Here is a 21,592-nt window from a genome sequence, read left to right on the forward strand (position 1 = left end):
CTATGTGCATTCCGAGTCCACGCACTACCGTATCGTCATATAGGCAACATTTGTGTTTCGCCATCTTGAACGCCGCACGGGGTTGTGGGATTGCTCTCGCAATGTGCACCGGGAAATTTGAAGACCGCCGAGGGGGTGTAATCGGTCGAAAGCCATCTTTACTATGGGCAACACCATACGAATAGCGCACATTAATTACCGAATTGTTTTGAGTTTCCGTGAGAGTTTGAAGAGATAACCATTCCATAAGCTTCTTTTTATCGTTTTTAATGTACCAAGATTTTTTTTTCACCGAACGTCGTCATTTCAAGACATTTTTTTACGATCGGCGATTTGGACGTGTTGTGATCGACTGTGTCAGCGGTAATTGAATACTGTTTACATCATTTTATGACGCGTTTTCGACTTACAATCAGTTTTCTGATGTCGTATTGCTCTCTATTTGTACGTGTTTTACAACATGAATGTGCAATGAACTATAGTGAGACAATATTTATACATGTATATATTATATAAATTTATTTTTTAGTATATTTGACAAGGAAGCCATGCAATGATTGAATTGAATCGGAATTTCTCTCCAGACACGCCACTCATGTTTTCGTGCGTGATCGTTCGCTTCCGTATATTTCGTCAAAATATAGCAGTAAAATGTTGAAATCATGACATACATGTAGACAAAGAAATATTACCGAAATTGTGCTTAATTTACCAGAAGTAATAACGCCGTATTAACGGAACACATGATACGGCGATGCTACAAATAGCGTTTACAGCCGTACTCGTGTTGATTAATTCCTTAGTTGTATGACGACGTACAGTTAAAAAACACTTCTTAGTACATTCAAGACAATGAAATTGAGCTACTGGAGTGGCTGTCGCTTCAAACTTTTACTGAAATTCAAAATAATTCGGTAATCAATGTGCGGTATTCGTATGGTGTTGTCCATAGTAAAGATGGCTTTCGACTGATTACACCCCCTCGGTCGTATCCAGATTTCCCGGTGCGCATTGCGAGAGCAATCCCACAACCCCGTGCGGCGTTCAAGATGGCGAAACACAAATGTTGCCTATAGGTGACATAACATGGCCATGCATTGCAATATTGTAATAATAGGCCTGTTGGCACGATTATCATAACATTGTAATGAGTATCGAGGCATCACTGTACCCCTAGAAGAACTGGTTACACTTTTTGGAAGTTTGAAGCACGGTACACGATACAGACCACTGATGACATAGCGCAGTTGAATTTCCGGGTTGTGAAAGTGCGGTTTTGACATTTATATGGTCGATAATTGAATATGTTTTACATGTTCTAAAAAGAATAACTACTTTCCTATGTTTGTTGGTACAGTAACATTCCCACATCATCGAGTTGAATTAAAAAATCGCGATTTTCGGCAACATGTCAACAAAACATTTGTCCAAAGACCAACTTTGGTGGAGGGTCTATGATAAGTTGGCTGACTAACAAGTGAAAACAGAAAATGGTAAAACCTGCATATGAGAACTTGTTGTCTTCAGCTGATTATTGGTCGGTACAGGCCAAATACAGGCCAGGCCAGGTCGGGTATAGACTGAATACTATTTTTGGATTCACATTCACATTCGGATCCAAAGACCCATCATCTCTTTTTGTTTGCAATATATATTGGTTTTCACTTTATCTTTTATAAATGCTATTTCAAAAATGTAAATATTCGAATATGTTCACATTCTGTTGAACTTTCTATGATAATACTCTGAACCGCTCAAACAATATCTCTCTTGACAGTCATTAATTACCAATTTTAATTACCATTCATATGGAGCATGTGCATTTAGATGTGTCATAGAGTGTGTAGTAGACAAGTAGAAATCAAAGCCTATTTATTACATTGCATACAAAAGAAGTGAATATAAATGGTAGATGCATACAATTTCAATGCATAGAATGTGCCCATCAGCTGACCTGTTTTTTGGGACAGCTTTGACCTTTGATGCAACGCGTACGTATATGTTAGTTTCGGTTATCCAGATTATTGCCATTGAGGGCTCCACCACCAGCAAGGGTACACCATTTTACCCTGCTGCTGGTGGAGCCCTCAATGGCAAGAATCTGGGTAACCGAGACTATGTATATATATCAATATATATTAAAGTGTAGTTTTGAACATTCATATAAAACATTGAATATAAGGCTAGCTTTATCGTATAGAAATTTCATTATACATGACTCTAATTTCAGATAAGTCAAAGGTGCATACTTTGTAAAATTATGTTTTTCTAGTTGTTACTCTTCATTCATTGTGAACATATTGAATCATGTCCAGCAACATAAATGATCTAAGGTCAAGGTCTACAGTGCTTCTGAAGGTTGCCGAAAAAAAACTGAAGCCTATTTACGACACTGTGTGCCTCTGGATTATACCCATCAATTTGAATATGGCATACAAATATCATTTTGGGTGATACTGTAAAAAAAGAAAAAGATGGCCACACCCTCATTTTAACAAACCTCGCTATTATTAAATTAGACAAAGCTAAAAATGTGTAAAAGTTCGTTATTGTACAATAAGTTACAAACAGGGATTTAGTTTATACTATTCCCCATGGCTTTATGAAGTATAATTTTAAAACATGGTAGAGTTTGTCTTAAGAATAAAACATTCAAAGTAAAAGCCCATTTCTCATCCACGTGGTTACTTGAACGTCCACACTTCAGGTAGATGTTTGTATTTGGCGGTTCTTACATAAAACGTGGGATCATTTACAGAATGTTTTGCCGTCACTGAACTTTGTACGTACATAGATGCAACACATTTAAACACGATGGGAAGGCCATCTTGGATGTCGCCGCGCCGTAACCGTCGACCTCACAAAAAAGTGACAAAGCTGATATAGTGACATGTAAGAGGTCGTGGCAGATTCAAAGGCTGCCGTGGTAAATTTATCAGAAGCCCTTTTCATCAGGTCATTCTAACCCCTTAGAAGAGGGGGCAGGGCATACAATAGAATAATCTAGCAAGCGACCGAAGGGTTGCATAGGTAGTACGAAGCACGATCGTGTCTAGTCCTGCTTGCATCCATGCAGCCATAACGTTTTCTCGTGGCTTTCAGTGCTACAAGAAGTGGCTTTCAGTGCTACAGATAATTCTGTAGCATTTCTACTAAACTTGACTTTCCAGGTAAGGTTCGTTTAATTTTCTAACTTGCAACCTGATGAATTACTCCCTGCCATCGTATCCTTCCCGTGGAGAGGTTTACAATGTCATGTATACCAGGGACCATTTTTCTATGTTCGATAAGAAAGCAAGATTCACACAGCATGGAGAGTGACTGATACATTTCTCTGAGCGTGGGAAAGCAGTCTACTGACACCAATACCACAGCTAATGGCATAGCTATATATATTATTTGATCACCCTCACAAAGTCACGATCTACCGTGAAGATCTCCTTTTCATTCCACAGTCAGGGTCATGGTTATCGTTATCATGGTCTAGGTCTAATAACTCCTGCTTGGACGATATTCATTGGGTTTCATACATAGTAAATACAATTGTGGCTCTCAAAAGAAATTCCTTTGATACCTCGTGCACACGTATTTGAGATTCTTCCTCTGAAGCCCTGAACGACCAATGCCCTCATTAATAACTATAAGTTGAAATGAAATGCCCTGGCTGGGGTACAAGAAGGTAGGACTGAATGTGTGACTGTACGTACGTATGTATGTATGTATGTATGTATGTATGTATGTATGTATGTATGTATCATATCATATCATATTATGTACAGCTTTGAAGGCTAAAAGCCTATGAGCCGATCAAACGTAAAAAAAAATCAAATGTTCAACAGTCCATAGTCCAATGTTCCACGAATAGTAACATGTATATAAATCAAACACTATCCAAGTTTATGTTAATGATGTATTTGTATTCAGCCCAGTGACTGTCTAGAGTGTTTTTGAAAGAGTTGATAGTATTCGCTGTAACAATTTTTGTTGGCAGTTTATTCCATGCATTGATGATCCAGTTTGGAAAAAAGTTGGCGCGAGTTGACTTCTGACACAAAGACTTCCGAAGTTTCAGTGGGTGGCCTCTCGTGGCACTATGTGTTTCGCATTGGAAAAAATGCTGGTTCGCAGAGTATTTACCATGAAGATACTTCCATACTTCTATCATATCGCCCCGCATCCTTCTGTACGACATACTGGGAATATCTAAGCGTGTCAAACGTTCACTGTAGCTCAGGTCTCTCATTCCTCCAATTAATTTTGTTGCTCTCCGTAACACATTTTCAATTAAATTGCAGTCTTTAACAAAATGTGGTGACCACACAACATTGGCGTACTCTAAATGCGGACGCACAAGGGCAATGAAGAGTCTTTTCAGTGATTCTTTGTCTAGATATGTGAATGATCTTCTAATTAAACCGAGTATCTGATTTTTCTTATTTGCTTGTTTCTGTACACGAGGAGAAAATTTCAGTTCTTAATTTCAGTTGTACACACACATACATACATACATACATACATACATACATACATACATACATACATACATACGCACGTATTTATGTTTAGTTTAGTTTAGTTCAGTTAGGGATTAAATATCCAGAGATAATGGCATCCCATCAGAATCTGGTGCAAAAGTGTTTATCAATGTTATTCTTGAATTCGTTGACGTTTTTGGAAAGTACAACATAGTCCGGTAATGAGTTCCACTCAGTAACAATACGAACAGGAAAACAATTCTTTCGCGGATCCAATCGTGCATGTTGTTTCCGTAGTTTTACAGCATGTCCTCTTGTAGAAGTGTATGTAGATTTCTCTAGTGGAATCGAACATTTGTCAATGTTGTTGATTATTTTAAATGTATGTGTGTATGTTTTTTCACTCGTTCCTTATGCACTTCTAAAATTTCTATGTATGTATGTATGTATGTATGTATGTATGTGTGTGTGCGTGCGTATGTATGTATGTATGTATGTATGTATGAATGTATGTATATATGTATGTATGTATAATATGTATGTATGTATGTTTTCTGTCTGTCTCTGTGTGAGTGTATGTACGCCTGTCTGACTGTCTGTCTGTCTGTGTATGTATGTATGTATTTATGTATGTATGTATGTATGTATGTGTGTATGTATATATATATATGTCTGTCTGCCTGTCTGTCTGTCTGTCTGTCTGTTTGTCTGTATGTATGTTTTTTCGATCCTAATGCACTTTTATGTATGTATGTATGTATGTATGTATGTATGTATGTGGATGCAAAACACATACGTTTACTAAGATTTATTTGAGAATATTTGACCAGTTGGTATTTTAAAGTAGGTCAGTGTTCTCAGTTAAAACAAGTACAAAAGATTATGTTGCACCCAAACATTGTTCGGAAAGCATTTCAGTGATAGATGGGTTACATTGCATCAAGTCAGCTGTCAGATAGATCCAATCTTTGATGTCCATTTTCAATCATCCTATTGATTAATTGCTATCGTTTGTCGATCTATGTTTAAGACCATTTACAATGTCACTTGTTCTTCATGATTAATTCTGTTGATATATGCTAATTATTGTTTTTATATACACTGGTAGCCCACAAGTAGTAAGTGATACGCCCAGTCAACAAGTAACTTCTGAATCGAGACTATGTGCTTGGCTATAGATAGTGGAAGATATCAATCTAGGTTTACCGATCAGTGGAAAGGCAATCTGTGATTGAATATGATACATTACATCTATTAACATGACACTTCGTCCTGAATGCTAGGTTACACAGGATCATGAATGGAACTATCTGCAAACCAGCAGTTAGAACTGTCATCAGCTTCGGCTTCGGCTGAAGCATCAGACGTTTACCCCGAAACATGTCCCGTTGAGTCCATTAAACCAGCACTGATCCCTCCAAGTGCGTTTGTTTAGTATAATCCACTGGACATTTCGTCTATAATTAATCATTTTATTACCTACAAAAAGAATCATACATCAACCAGAGTATATAGAACGGTGTATTTTGCTTTCCATTCGTCAATCCAAAATGTCACTTTACAGTTATGCCAGGGTAAGAAGATAAGGGGCCTGTCAGTTTACCTTTAGCAAATAATAATATAAGTCGACAGTTTATTGACATAGTAAAAGGTATACCTTCACATCAATGTAACGCGAACACTCCTGACCAATCAAGTAATAGCATGCAAAAGCAAACAAATTGATGAATTGATGTATCCTTACACTTAATATGTACTCCCAACCGCCCCTCCAAAGTCAATACATTGAAGTACTCTCAGTATTTTTAGCTGAAGTAGCTTCTTCTACTCGTGACAGTCAGTCTCATTTAGAAATACCTGTACATGTGTTTGGAACTTGCACTTCTCATGTTGTGGCATCCTGAGGGTGTTGGATAAACAAGTGTGTGGTCGTCATCAGTTTGTTACAACTAAATTGTCGATTTGATTTTCTTTTTGTCACAGTCACATTTTTAAATACAACAATGGCGGGACTGAAATGTTCGAAATCATGTTGTGTTGGTTGGATGAAAGATAATCGTCTACTACTGTTGACGATAGTCGGTGTTATTATTGGTTTCGTGTTAGCTGTTGCAATTAAGGTCAGTGTTATTGTTATGTTCATTGATACCAAGCCAAGCCAGGTATTTAGTAAAATATATTTTTGAAATTCTACAGGTACATCACTGATACAAAGGATATTTTGAGACTTTTGTATCGACAACGACCGAATGTAAACTAAATGCCTTCTGTAAGAACAAAACCAAGTCTTTTGATTGTTGTTCCTCCACGTACTGCATGTCGGAATGATAGATTTTGAGCTTCCATATATACATGATATATTCCTACATTGGCAAGTTTCTTTTATTATGCAAATGGAACATATTGAACATAAAAGCTATATCAAGAAGATATATAACACGTGCCAAACTATACGAATTCAAAATGAAAGCTTGCATTCATAATTTATTTCCTAATAACTGAAAATCATTATTTATGCAAATTAATATATAATATTCATATGTTATTTACCAAGCCTTTCACTAGAGGTTATGCATTTGCTTTGAGATATTGTCGGACATGCAAACACAGACACACATACATACATACATACATACATACATACAGACAGACAGACAGACAGACAGACAGACAGACACAGACAGACAGACAGACAGACGGACAGACAGACAAAGCTATAACATGATCTCCCATTAACGGAAGATAATGTGCAAACTTGTCTTCTATTAATTATTTTCATGTATAGCCATACGACCCTTCTGATGACGTCATAATGTGGATTGGAATCCCTGGGGAATTATTTCTTCGTGGACTGAAATGTTCTGTTATTCCACTCGTGATGTCAACAGTAATTAGTGGTAAGTTATCTAATTATAAACAAGTAGAACACTGTGATCGGTGGTAACTTAACAGTATCTAATGAATTATAGCATCTCTTCTCTAACGATTAACAAGGAGTCAACAGTTATCAATGATAAGTTATCAGGGAGAAGCCTAATACAATGACAACTACCATTTTTCGCACCTTACAGTTTTATGTAAACTATAAACACAGGAAAATACTTTTCACAACAAACTCCATGTACTTCTTTGTGGCATTAATTTATTCACCACTTCCGCTCTAGCCGTTGGTTCATTGGATCGGAAGACCAATGGGAAGCTAGGATTGATTACAATGATTTACATATTATCAGTGTCGTTGTTAGCACCTATAACTGGTGTGATCTTGACATTGGCCATCAAACCAGGATCTTCATTTGGTGAATTATCATCCCCAAACTTTCAACCCTCTTATTATGAATCACAAGATATCATTGCTGATTTATTCAGGTAAGCTTATGTAACGCTCAACTTGTGGATAGGTACATTAGAAAGCAGGTTGTTGTGAGTAAGGGGGTGGATAACGATGGATGGAGAGAGAGAGAGAGAGAGAGAGAGAGAGAGAGAGAGAGAGAGAGAGAGAGAGAGAGAGAGAGAGAGAGAGAGAGAGAGAGAGAGAGAGAGAGAGAGAGAGAGAGAGAGAGAGAGAGAGAGAGAGAGAGAGAGAGAGAGAGAGAGAGAGAGAGAGAGAGAGAGAGAAGACGCTCGTCGTGTGAATAACACTTGATATTGATGTAAAGGATATACGCTTGTGTCCATTGATATGTACAACATCTGTTTATGTAAAGTATTACTGGTGTTCAGGAGAACATTCCTGAAGTGACCTTTGATGTCCGCGACACAAATCAACTTTCTTTACACTGAAATTCCCCCAGATGGCAATACTGAGAGGGGCCACGAGAATGAGGGTTTTTCTTGACTGACCGCAGGCTTCAGGAAGTTTAATGTTTTTTTATGCAGTGGTTAAATATCACAGACGGCTGAGCTCTTAGAGAAGATTGAAAATAATTGAAACTAAGACTGAGAAGTACTTATCTTATCCTTTGACAAACTAATTATCAGTCATTTTTTTATGAAATATTATCTTGTGTTTTTTTCCAGAAATATCTTCACTGATAACATTGTTTTGGCATGTTTGAAAAAGGTAAGTTGAGATTTGAATATTGTCATACGCAAGTTAATTAATTTTCATTTCGCTTCAACTGGTGTACACATTTCATGAAGCTAAAGGGGAACAAAAGTGACGCCGGTCTTAATTTGCCTATGCTTCATTTCTTATGACAGGGAAGCCCAGAAAAGCCTTTATTTCCACCAACTCTGTATTTGCGTCTGTCTAAAACAGAGTTGTGAGAATTAATTGGCAAAATGAGCTGTTCATTGGACGATGCATTATATGTGAAATAAAATTAAAAACTTGAATCAATAACAACACAATGCATGGTGTGAGGATTAAAAGGCGATTCTACCATTGTTAATTTCTCATATAGAGTCTTGCACCAGTGTCCAACAGACTATAGTTCTTTTGAAGCAAATTTGTCATTTAGCAGGGTTGGTAAAAAAAATGAAGACTTCGGGAGAAGCTCTCTCAACTTTCATACTAACATGTAACCACATTTCATTGCTCGATATCACATTCATTTTAGGAGTGTCATTGAACGTGTATATAGTATAATTATGTCACTTTAATAAACTACTGTACTATTTATACTACATAACCAACAATGTACGGGTTGTATTTAGGTCCATACAGAATATGACGTTAACATCACAACCAAGTTGGGAAATGGATCAAGCATAACACCTAGTAACACAGATGTGTTAGACAAATGGACGGTATATGGAGATGGTACAAACATGTTAGGTAACAACTTTTATTTTGTTTTATTTTACTTTCTGATCAACTATTTATACAAGGTGATATTCCAGTATATGAGGCAGTGACAGATTGATATTACGTACGTGTGTGCGTGGGTGCGTGCGTATAGCCTGGCCGTGATGAACAGTTTCTTAATGTTTACCGATATTACTAAATGTGTTTTAGTGTACTACCGTCCGTAAAATAACAAACTCTTAACCCATTTCTTTAGTATTAGCAATTTATCGGGTTTCAAATTAGTATTTGCAATTTATCGGGTTTCAAATACAGAATTGGTGTATGTTGCTTCATGTTGTTTTTCACATAGGAAAGGGAAACACATCAAAAGTGTTTTTTAATTAAAAAATCAAAAAATAATTACCCTTTTCTATTCCTTATGGCATCGTAAAGCAGCATCGGCCAAGACCTAAGAAAATTATAATTCATTACGCATGCATGACCGAGGTCGAAAACATGATTGCATGGCATATTAGGGTTGGGTAGTAGTTGTAGTAAACGTAACAGTTATATCAGATTTCGGGTTATCAGGGAAAGATGGCCAGGTAAATTTTCAATCATCTATTCCTCTTAGGTATCCTCGTATTCAGTATTGTATTTGGTATGGCACTCGGCTTAGAAAGAGAATCCACTCGAAAAATGCTTGAAATAGTCTCATCTCTCAAATCAATTATCTTCTGCATGTTAACTGCATTCATCTGGTAAGGTTCAATTGTATTTGATACATTCTGTCATTCAACCCATTACTGTATTCACTCATGCCATTCGCAACTGTCCAGAAGAGTTTTCTTATAAAGAATAAATGGGTGATAGTCACTGGTTACGTTTGTGATTGTTATAATGGTAGAGTCACGCTTTCGATGAGAGATTATACAGCGGAGTACGTGTGTCCTCCACACAGAGTCCGAATACGTTCATATGATTATTCCTATTGTCACATTGTCACATACAAAAACAGAAGCAATAGTGAGAAATCTGTAATATACATTATAGTTGATAATAGTAGTAGTGGTAGTGGTGGTGGTGGTGGTGGTGGTGGTGGTGGTGGTGGTGGTGGTCCTACGCTGATTGTAGGAATGATGATAATTCTATTCTCACCTATTGCAGGTGTCTTCCAGTCGGTACAGCCAGTCTGATCGCAAAAGCCATGCTGTTAGTTGACGACGTGGGAGCGGTTTTCCAGTCCCTTGGTCTGTTTGCAGCCACAGTCCTCGCTGGGTTGTGTATTCATGTGTTTGTTACATTACCTTTGATATATTTTGTAACAACTCGTCGTAATCCATTCAAGTTGATAGTAGGAACAGTTCGTTGTTGCGTTATGGGAATGGTGATTAAAAGTAGGTACGTATAGCACTTAATTACTATGACAACCAACAGTTTTGTGACGGCGCTAAGCTGTCTAAAACGTAAATATTACAACGCCCTCTGCGACAATCAACTAATTTGAGACGGTTAGGCTGTAAAATACATGTATGTAGCGCCAACTGTGGCAATGAATGTTAGAATTACAATGCCTTTCTGGTAGACATGCCGAACCAGGGATAAGTATTCATTGGAGATGACCGTGCCAATATCCATATGCCGTCGACTGTATGGTGTTATTGGAAATTTCTGAACGTGTAATTAAGTTCTGCGTTCGTAGCCAGACAAACATACAATTCACAAATTAGTTAATAAGTTTACACTTTATACAGCGCTTTTCAACACTGTGGTTAAAGTACTTTACAATGTTTAGCGCTGGTAGACTATATATAGGGAACGACCTTTTAACTTTAACTCTCTGGGGAGCATACAATCCACTGCAGCCTCTATAAGCACACAGGATTAAAGTATTCACATTGCAACATCTGTCCTACCAGGTCCCCGATTGTACAGCTGGGTTGACTTAGTCACAATCATGGTTCAAATCTTGCCCAAGGAACATTCCGAAAACAAACGGCAGCCGCAGGACTTGAAACTACAACCTGCAGATTCCAGACAGGCCACTCTAAAGAATGGTTAGAGTGGTTGGTTTGCTTATTAGACCATCTGAAGGCGATGTAGATTATATTTACTGTAAAAACATACAGGAATAGTTTAATAATTCTTATCTTAAATAACTTGAATATCATATCGTGATGTTTACCTAGTGATTTCCCGAGTTACATCATGATGAACAAGGAATTATAGAGGCCTTTAGGAGTTATCACCGTTTTATCCAATTTTATATTACATACATCTCCCATGTACATGATCTCGCCGAGATCCTTTCCTTTAGAACCAAAATAATACTTTTAATCATGTTTTCATCCAATTTTATATTACATACATCTCCCATGTACATGATCTCGCCGAGATCCTTTCCTTTAGAGCCAAAATAATACTTTTAATCATGTTTTCATTTGAACTCATTTTACTATTCCAGTACTGCCACCATGCCCGAAATATTCCGATGTTGTGAACAGAATAATCATTTTAGAAAGCAAATCACCAGCTTCTGCATTCCACTAAATATCGCTTTCAAGACAGATGGGAGTGCCCTGTTTATCGCCAGTAGTAGTCTGTGGTTGGCTCAGACCGCCAACATTACACCTACTGTGGGACAAGTCGTCACAATCACGCAAGTACCATAATCTCCAGTTGAATATTTGATGCCCAACCTGTCATTCCTTATAGGAATACAGCATTATCTTATTTTGTCTATTTAATATGTGAGCTACGTGTTAAAGAGCCAATCCTGTTTGTACAATATGACAATCTTAACAAATAACCAATTAGGGCTTCTGGTCTTAAATATATTAAAATGAAATGCAGGAGGTGCTATGAATGCAGCAATGTTTAATTGATATCAAAGTTAAATCTCCACTTGGAGTAAATACATGTAATTACCTTAAAGATAGAGAAAGGAAAACTATTACATGTTTGTTTGTGTAAGTGTGTCTGTCTGTCTGTCTGTCTGTCTGTCTGTCTGTCTGTCTGTCTGTCTGTCTGCCTATCTGTCTGTCTGTTTGTGTGTATGTATGTATGTATGTATGTATGTATGTATGTATGTATGTATGTCTGTCTGTATGTATGTATGTATGTATGTACGTACGTACGTACGTACGTTTGTCTGTCTGTCTGTCTGTCTGTCAGTATGTATGTATGTATGTATGTATGTATGTATGTATGTATGTATGTATGTATGTATGTATGTATGCCTGCCTGCCTGTCTGTCTGTCTGTCTGTCTATTTGTATGTCTGTCTGTCTGTCTGTCTGTCTGTATGTATGTATGTATGTATGTATGTATGTATGTATGTATGTGTCTGTCTGTGTATTTATGTATGTATGTATGTATGTATGTATGTATGTATGTATGTATGTATGTATGTATGTATGTATGTATGTATGTATGTATGTATGTATGTATGTATGCCTGCCTGCCTGCCTGCCTGCCTGCCTGCCTGCCTGCCTGCCTGCCTGCCTGCCTGTCTGTCTGTCTGTATGTCTGTCTGTCTGTATGTATGTATGTATGTATGTATGTATGTATGTATGTATGTATGTATTTATTTATGTATGTATGTATGTATGTATGTATGTATGTATGTATGTACATCAGCCAATCTTGTCCACTGGCGGAATGAGGAAACTGTATCTTGCAAAAACCACGACAACATCGATGAAATTAGTAAACTTTGCATAAGACGCTTCGTGATTGTGCCGCTCTAACGACTTGATTCTACATTAAACATTTCAGAATCATTTCATGGACTTTATCGATGTGCTTACCATCCGTACCAAGCGCAAGTTTGGTTGCCATAGCGACAGTGGTCGGTTCAACAGGAATCCCATTTGAAAACATAGCCTTACTTGTTGCTATGGAGTGGCTACTGTGAGTAGAAGCATTCCATATTATATATTTTACTCTATCATCAATCTGTTCATCAAAGTTTTGTTTATTTTTAGTCGTGAAGTCGTTCGTTTCTTTCTCTTTTGTTCCAATCAAATGTGCTGACACGTAGAAGGGCCTAACAATTGTTCGATTTTCAAAAATTGTGTTTCTCTAAGTATCACCAGAAATATCGTTATTAATTATCGTTAATATGTGCGACTTAGATTTAAGATCAGTTAAATGTGCACTTTATGTGATGGTTACTGTGCACTCATTGTGAAGCAATTTTTTATATTATTTCGATGACTGAAATATGTTGAACCATGGCCAGCAACAGAAGTGGTCATGTACAAAACTTACGATTGCGTTTCCGAGGGTGTCCGAACAAAGCCGAATGAGACAGTACCTCAGTAGTTCTAGCGACGAATTTGGATATGATACACTAGAGGATGACATGTTTAGGAACACAAAAAGGAAAGAACGCCACCGCCCCTCATACTCAACTACCATTATATCATACTGTTTGGAGCCTATTACTTCCAGTGTGTATGGTATATATATTGTCTAACCTTAGTCGAAAATGAGGCATCAATTTAATACAGACTGTGCCATTGAAATAGCATTTCATTTTTTTTATATCCCAGTGATGCTGTACGGACAGCTGTGAACATCATCAGCGATTGTATATGTACGGGGATTGTTGATGCACGAGTCGGATCTATAGACCTTACAAGTAACCCAGTGATCGATCGAGAAGAAGGTGTTAATCTCCCAGATACCGATACCGATTGAGATGAATGGAACTTGATCAGAACTTGATGGATATATATATATATATATATAGAAGAAAATCAAGTCGGGTTTTTCGTCTCTACAAGCCTGTTTCGTGAGTACATCACTCGTCAGGAGATGTTGTTGTACATCAACATTTATATATATATATATATATATATATATATATATATATATATATATATATATATATATATATATATATATATATATATATATATATAAATGTTGATGTACAACAACATCTCCTGACGAGTGATTTACTCACGAAACAGGCTTGTAGAGACGAAAAACCCGACTTGATTTTCTTCTACCCTCAACATATATATATATATATATATATATATATATATATATATATATATATATATATATATATATATATATATATATATATATATATATTATACAGAGCTGGAAAATCAAACTATTGTCATGACAATTTCTCTTTATTACTTTATAAATAACTCAACTCATTAGAACTCGTGATCAGTGCAATAGAATTTTCAAAAATATAACAGCAACACTATGAGTGTTCGTTTTAATCCAAATTTTCTAGATTGCCCAAATGCCACAAAATATGTGATATTGATTTATAAAAAAAATACACAATAACATGCAGTAAAAATAGACGCTTGCGCTTCAATTTTGACCACTTTTTTATGTTTTCGGGGTTTTTTGCTACCTTTTCGTATTTTTTTTTTGCAATTTGTTTTGATAACTTTTTGTTATCTTTTGTGGACTTTTTCTGTTGCAGAATTATGATTTTCATTTTTTTAGTTCTCTGAAATAGTTTTTTGTTTGTTAAGCGGGTAGCACACAACCGGAATTCTTACTTGCGATAGCTACCGGCGCAGTATTAAGCAGATCTCGTGGGGCGTAGTGCAGTGTGCATGTGCTATGGGCTGAAAAGCGATTAATTTCCGCCGACAATCGACCTCCGACTGGACTGCAAGAAGGATCAAATGTTTTGATTTTTACCGGCGCATTTTTACCGGCGACAGCGCTGGACGACCGCAAGGACGGGTGTGCTACAGCTTGCGATATTTCTCTAGTCTTTGAAGGAGCAAGGAGCGACATCATGTTGTTGAAAAGACGCCTTGTAATATCGTTTTCGTCGCACCGTAAACTAAGCAGAATTGCTGCAAATACGTGCAATTTTAATTTCGTCATGCCGGTCGCATTCGACGATCGCGGCAAAATTTTCGCAGTGTGCTGCTTACATGTACTTGCGGGCGGCCAAAAACACGCCAAACGACTGTGGTGACAGTGACCGCAAGTAAGAATTTCCGTACTGTGGTTATGTTTTGTGTTTTTTTTAAAGTATGTATTCATCTTGCGTAAATAAAGTTTTCTTTCCTTTTTTCGTTGCTGTCGTTAATTTGAAAACTTTTCACGTAGCTCGATAGGTGGCGCTGTTCAATTACTGAACCAAAACGGCTGCATTTTAATAGTTGAGTGATATGCACCGTCTTTATTTATTGGTCACCCGCAGACATCAGACGTGTTGTCATGCAGGGAACGCTCCGTCAGGTGAATCACATGGAATATAAAACAGGTGATGTATTTTTAAAATCACGTGATTTGTGCAGGTTGTGTATGACGCAGTCAGTTAGGAGTGACATGTGAAAATGTCTGCGTGAAAGCGAACTGAATTGCCACGTACATTGCATTGTCATGTGTACAGACGATGAAAATGATGTGGGGACATATGGATGGCTGAGGACAAAGGTCAACTCTGGTTCGCGGCAAGTTGATAATGTGGCGATGTGTTGGCGTACACAAACGATCGTAGAAAAATAGAATACGGCGACTTCGAACCAAATATGACAGGGACACTCAGTTGGTTCAGTTTCGATTCTCCACCTGTGACGTCTTTGGCCATCACTCTCTTCGTAGTAGCACTTACTACATGGTATCTTACTAGCAGACGGAAGCGAAAATTCCCACCGGGACCGACCTGTTGGCAAATACCGTGGTTTCTGTTTCAATTGGATCAATTGAACGCAAGCAGACTTGCACAGTTGGCAAGAAAATACGGCGACGTGTTCAGTTTAACCGTAGGAACCAAACAGGTGGTCGTGCTAAGTAGTATCGAGGTCGTCAGAGAAACCTTCATCAAACACGAATCTACATTCTCTGGTCGACCCACTACCTGGATACTGAATCTCCTGAATAACGGCTCAGGTAACAAATCATATTCACTCTGTCGCTTTTATAGATGCCATATGTTGAGATTTTTGTATGATGCAGTGAAAAGACTATATGCCGACGCACCACTGTTGCCGTAGTGGGCACAAAGTCTCTAGCTCTCTCAATGAATAATCTAACATCGTTCGCCATATCACCTAAGACTCCAAATCACCTCGTTTATTTTACGAGTTTGTTGATGCATAGCTTGTACTTAGACCACGCAATCTGGTGATGGCATTACGATATCAGCTACTAAGGGTTCTCATGTGTATTGTACATGGAAATAAATAACAAATAAAACAATATCTGGTCAACTGCCTCACCTTCCAACAATATCGGTGACCTCGTAAATCAAACCCAGTCTATATAGTACGTCCTTGGGGGAGAAATAGACAATTTAGGTATTATGGTGTGCACACTGGGAAAGTGATGTAAGTAACACAGTTAACAATACAGTTTTGTCCTTAATGTTTTGAAACTGACACGAATTAAGCACATCACGACACGACTCAGTCAGAAAGCTATACATTGTCGTGCCAAATCTAACATTTCATTTATTAGCCCTGGGTCGATGACCCGATAAAAATAAAAAATGCACTCTCCTTTCAAAAAGGTACGGTCGTTTCTATTCAAGCTAAAACGCGCACACCTTCTGGCTATTCGTGAAATGTCAATAGTTCATGATTGAAAACAGATTAACAGGTTAATGACTATGTCGTCAACATAGCAGTAAATCAGAAAATCGAAACAGTAATTTGTATATTTATAAATAGCAATAAGTGTCACTTATTTGTTTGCCTGGGCCTATTGTACGGTATTCCCTGGCCTCAGGTACTAGCCCAGAGACTCGGCCATCTTATTCCGGCGTAACATATGGTATATATTCTGGCAATTAAACGAAGTTTTCAAGCTGGACAGTCAAGTCTGAGCTAATTCATAGTATGGTACTACTAATTTGGTAGATATTTTATTTTTAAATCTCATATTATTCAAATGTCTTGAGTTTGTTATTCATTTTAAGTTACTGGTAGTTTACTGACATTTTCGCAATTATCATTCACGCGGACCATCGCGTCACACTAAAGAACACACTGTCTTGTGTTTAAGAGAAATAATAACATTGAAATAAATACTAAAAAAGGTCCCGACACTTGAGCAAGTCTATGCTATTCAGAGACCTATAACCTTGTAAATTTCATTAGCTTGATACTTGATTCATGGTCATGCACATGGTAATTGCTGTGTTGCAGATTTCAAATGAAGTATACGTACGTGATGCATTGACCTATAGTTGCTATTTCATATACTTGGTGTGCCTGCCTTTTCTGAAAAAGTACATCTAAACTGTAATGTCTTAACAACGCATCGAATGAAATCTTGTGGTTCATTGTAAGCGTTTTGTTGAATGGTGAATTTTATCATGACCATCATCAGACCTATCTGTGTAACATTATACGTGCTACATGTGTTAATAATACATTACGTTTTTAAATGGGGTTCTTATCAACATTCAGTTGAATAATTCTCCGTTGTTGGGGGCATATGAAGATCCGTATTGACAATATATTCAACAGGAAAAATAGTTAATTGGCGACTGCGAAGTATGACGAATATAAAATTGCGGGTTTACAATCTTCATTTTGAGTTTATATAACTGTTTACAGAAATATAAAATGAGGCGACTATAGGGAATATAAAACACTCCTAGCCCGCCCTCAATACAAAGTCATTTGGGTATTGGTATATAGTTACAAGACGAATGAAAAAAAGTGTACTGAAACCCGGAATTCTTTGAGGTCTTTGAAAAGGTCACGTAGTCTTGATTTGATTGATAAGTGAAAGATGGTAATTCGCATATACATGTCTGAGATTGCAAGTACAAGCCAGCAAGGTTCGTAATATAGCTAAAATGATGTAGGCTTGATGTTTCACTCATGTGACATTACGTTTTGGACACAAGGATAGACACATTTCAACTCTAGACTAACAATAACAGAGACACGATAAACACAACAGGATTCTTTGCCCAATCACATCGAACACTGATAAGCATTGCTATTCTTTCACAGTGTAGTAAAAACAGGCTTCTAATGAAAACATTACACATGAACTTGATTATTTTAATGGTTGTAATTGTTTATTTTCTAACTGGTAATCACCATTTACACTTGACTACGTCTACATCCCCACTGTGCACGGCACCTATGTAATTGTGGGGGGGGGGGTTGTATTAGAAGTTGTCTGAGGGTGTGTATTAAATGTCATATCACATGAGTGAAACACGAAGCCTACATCATTTTAGCTGTAATTCTAACATTGTAGTGTCAACTTCTCATCGAGTATCCAGAGTCCGTAAAAGCACATTCGAGAGTATAAACTATCATACAATTCAGTCACCCATAGAGTGCGCCGGTATTTATGTAAACAGACACAGTCTGTTACTTTATATAGTCTTTTGGTCATTTTTTGTTTCTCATTATATGTTATTGCAACTTACTAAAACGTGTTGAGTCATGCCTAGCAACTGGTAGTATTCTCACCAGACTTTCACAATATGGTGTAAAATGGTATTAGTTACCAACAAATTTTTAAAAAACATCATTTTCAGTTTCCATGCCTTTTTATGAATGTCAATTATCACTATTGTACTGTGTCAACTCAACTAGATCTACCTCATTAGGCTAATTAAACAACTTGTATATTGTGTACTGGTTGACATTCAGTTAATTGATTTCGGTCAAAAAGGTACAATTTTTAGTTACAGACTGTGTCACGTGCATCTTAAAAAAAAACCCTCGATATACTAGCAAATAGAAATTTATTGAAAGCTATATATCCATATATCAATTGTAGTTTAAAAAGTCAATGATAGGGTTAATGGTTAATCATAACCAAGCCTCTGTTGCCATGGTTTCGCTGAAACCAGCCAATTTCAGTATTCCAGGTGGGTTTACAGTCATGTTAGAATTCAAAGCGTAGAAACGGTGTGTGATTAGTAAGTCGATCATTCCAATGCTCTTAGAAGCCTTAGAGAATTGCATAATGTCTGTATTTGTGCTTTAGTACAGTACACGGACAAAGAGTCAATTACGGTATCGCTTGGATCTCTGAATGTATCAATTTGTGGCGAATACCTGTGTTATGATAGCCTTGTTCTCATTACACATGTCGTGTTAACTACGGTAGTTGTAAAAATAAATCAGGTTAATTGGGTTGTTACGTTCTACCTATTGTGATCAAGATAACATAATAATATACCGTCAGACGGATCAAGCCTTGCTCACGTATTTTGTTTATCAATATGTAGTATACGATCGAACCTATCATAGAAGCCGAATAGTACATACATACATACATACATACATACATACATTCATACATACATACATACATACATACATACATACATACATACATACATACATATAACATACGTGCGTGCGTGCATGCATGCATGCATTCATACATACATACATACATACATACATACATACATACATACATACATACACACATACATACATACATACATACATACATACATACATACATACATACATACATACATACATACATACACACACACACACACACACACACACACACACACACAATAATTTTGGCTGGCAACTGGGACGTTTTATGTCAACAAGCCGAAGCATATACTTTACTTAATCTTCGTTTCTACTTTGAATTCCTTGCCTCCCGTGAATTTAAATATCCTTCTAGGACTTGAAGCCATTTATGGTTTGATAAATTTGCTTACAATGCCAGCTGCCCAAATCTATGTGAATTGCAGACGATCACGAAGACAAGGCACTGAGTACAGAGTATTGTTATTGTAATAATAGTCTTATTGAGTATTTTCAACATAAATGTGTCGTACTTCCCATGCCATGCTGATTTTAAAATTACTGTATATGGTTATTCCCCGGAACGCAAGCTTTGAACTGATGACTTTCTCTTTTATGACGTTTTATGACCTGTATATTTGTATGCCCAGTGTACTATGTATCTTCAATTTACCTGTAAATGTACGAATATCTCGAACTATTATAAAACACCTCGTTCATAGGAATACAGTTCGATAATTCCATACATCTACCCAGGGACTCGAAACCGATAAAAAAAAAGTCATTTCACGAATTCACTTCCTGTTGTTTTTACAGCTCTAGCCACTCGATGTTACGACAAGACTTGGAAACGCCAAAGAGCTTTTACAACGTTCGTTCACCGCAATCTGAGTGTCGGAAGCAATAGTAATTTGCAAAACGTTCTCAACGTTGAAGTATCCAATTTTCTCGGACACCTGCAAGCGCTTCATGGCGCCCCGTTCAAACCCAATGTGATCGTACTCAAAGCATCTATGAACGTTTTCTGTGGTATTCTGTTTGACCGACGCTTTGAATATGATGACAGCAGACTTGAAGAGCTCGTGAACAAATTGAATGATTTTGATAGCGAAATACAGGGCAACCATGATATGTTCACATACATGCAGTTTTCATGGTATTTACTGTATAGCAGAAAGAGGCGTGTACAAAAAGTTTACAGCGACTTGCTCGGGCTACTAGCCGACCTGATCGACGAACAGACAGAAACCCACGTGGAGGGTAAAATTAGACACGTCCTGGACGTGTACATCCAGGAGGTAACCAAGCAAGAGGAGGGAGAGCGAAGTATCTTTGAAGAGGACGCATCCCCCAGGGATTGCCTCAAGCACACTATTGTAGAGTATTTCTACACCGGAGCTATAACTTTAGCAAAAACCATGGAAACCCTCTTTATGCAAATAATCGAACGTCCCGACATTCAGAAGAGAGTTAGAAACGAGATTAGTAATGTGAAGTTGGTGAACGGCCACCGAAGTCCTACGATCGAGGATATCGAAAATTCCCGTTTCAGCTATGCAACGATTTTAGAAGTTCTTCGACTTTACCCCGTGGAGTCAATTAGCTGGCCACGGTGCTCTACACGTGATGGAGTGATCGGTGGCTACGGTATACCTAAAGGGACAGTGATACTGACAAACATCTATGCTATACATAGAGACTCTGGGCATTGGGACAACCCGGACGAATTCAACCCACAACGGTTTATTGACATGTCGACCGGGAAAGTACAACTAAACGAAAGGAGTGCATTCCTACCTTGGTCAATCGGTAAGTAATAATCTATGCATGCGTGCGTGCGTGCGTGTCGATATTAAAGTTTTCTTTTCAATTCCCTTACTGGCATTTCCTTTCACCTATCCCCATAAATAATGTCAACATTTGAGATTGCAATCATAGCTACAGTGAGATGAACTCTGCGTAGAAACCCGGACCTTATCCAGACAAGAGCTAATTTTTATTCACCGCAGTCAATTACTTGCATGTTGACAATCGAATCCATTACTGCCTACTTCTACACTGTGTAGAGACAATACCAATATATATATATATATGCAATTATTAGAATTACTGTAAACAGCATTTTGGGTGAATTAT

At 37.4% G+C, this 21,592-nt stretch overlaps 2 protein-coding genes across 3 annotated transcripts in view; both read left to right on the top strand.

Moving 5' to 3' along the window:
* The first annotated feature begins 2,821 nt into the window (after positions 1-2,821).
* LOC144436616 (excitatory amino acid transporter 3-like) lies at positions 2,822-20,409 on the top strand. Of its 2 annotated transcripts, XM_078125440.1 has the most exons (14): positions 2,822-3,170; positions 6,459-6,595; positions 7,261-7,372; positions 7,640-7,844; positions 8,496-8,538; positions 9,135-9,255; positions 9,842-9,968; positions 10,375-10,608; positions 11,672-11,866; positions 12,984-13,118; positions 13,763-13,878; positions 15,406-15,468; positions 15,841-16,097; positions 20,273-20,409. In XM_078125440.1, exons 2-13 carry the CDS (start codon positions 6,479-6,481, stop codon positions 15,912-15,914), a joined length of 1,542 nt encoding a protein of 513 aa, XP_077981566.1. In that variant the 5' UTR covers positions 2,822-3,170; positions 6,459-6,478; the 3' UTR covers positions 15,915-16,097; positions 20,273-20,409. The 2 variants fall into 2 exon arrangements, with proteins under 2 accessions (XP_077981566.1, XP_077981567.1); XM_078125441.1 differs by lacking the exons at positions 15,406-15,468; positions 15,841-16,097; positions 20,273-20,409 and having other exon boundaries at positions 13,763-13,973.
* The window catches only part of LOC144436865 (cytochrome P450 2J2-like), a 3,470-nt gene continuing 858 nt past the window's right edge, over positions 18,981-21,592 (top strand). Inside the window, exons 1-2 of the mRNA XM_078125726.1 lie at positions 18,981-19,047; positions 20,273-21,265. Of these exons, the coding sequence (XP_077981852.1) occupies positions 18,981-19,047; positions 20,273-21,265 (1,060 nt within the window). The remainder of the gene's footprint in view (positions 19,048-20,272; positions 21,266-21,592) is intronic.

This window comes from Glandiceps talaboti, chromosome 6 (genome assembly GCF_964340395.1).
Source record: "Glandiceps talaboti chromosome 6, keGlaTala1.1, whole genome shotgun sequence".
NCBI classification, from domain to species: domain Eukaryota; kingdom Metazoa; phylum Hemichordata; class Enteropneusta; family Spengelidae; genus Glandiceps; species Glandiceps talaboti.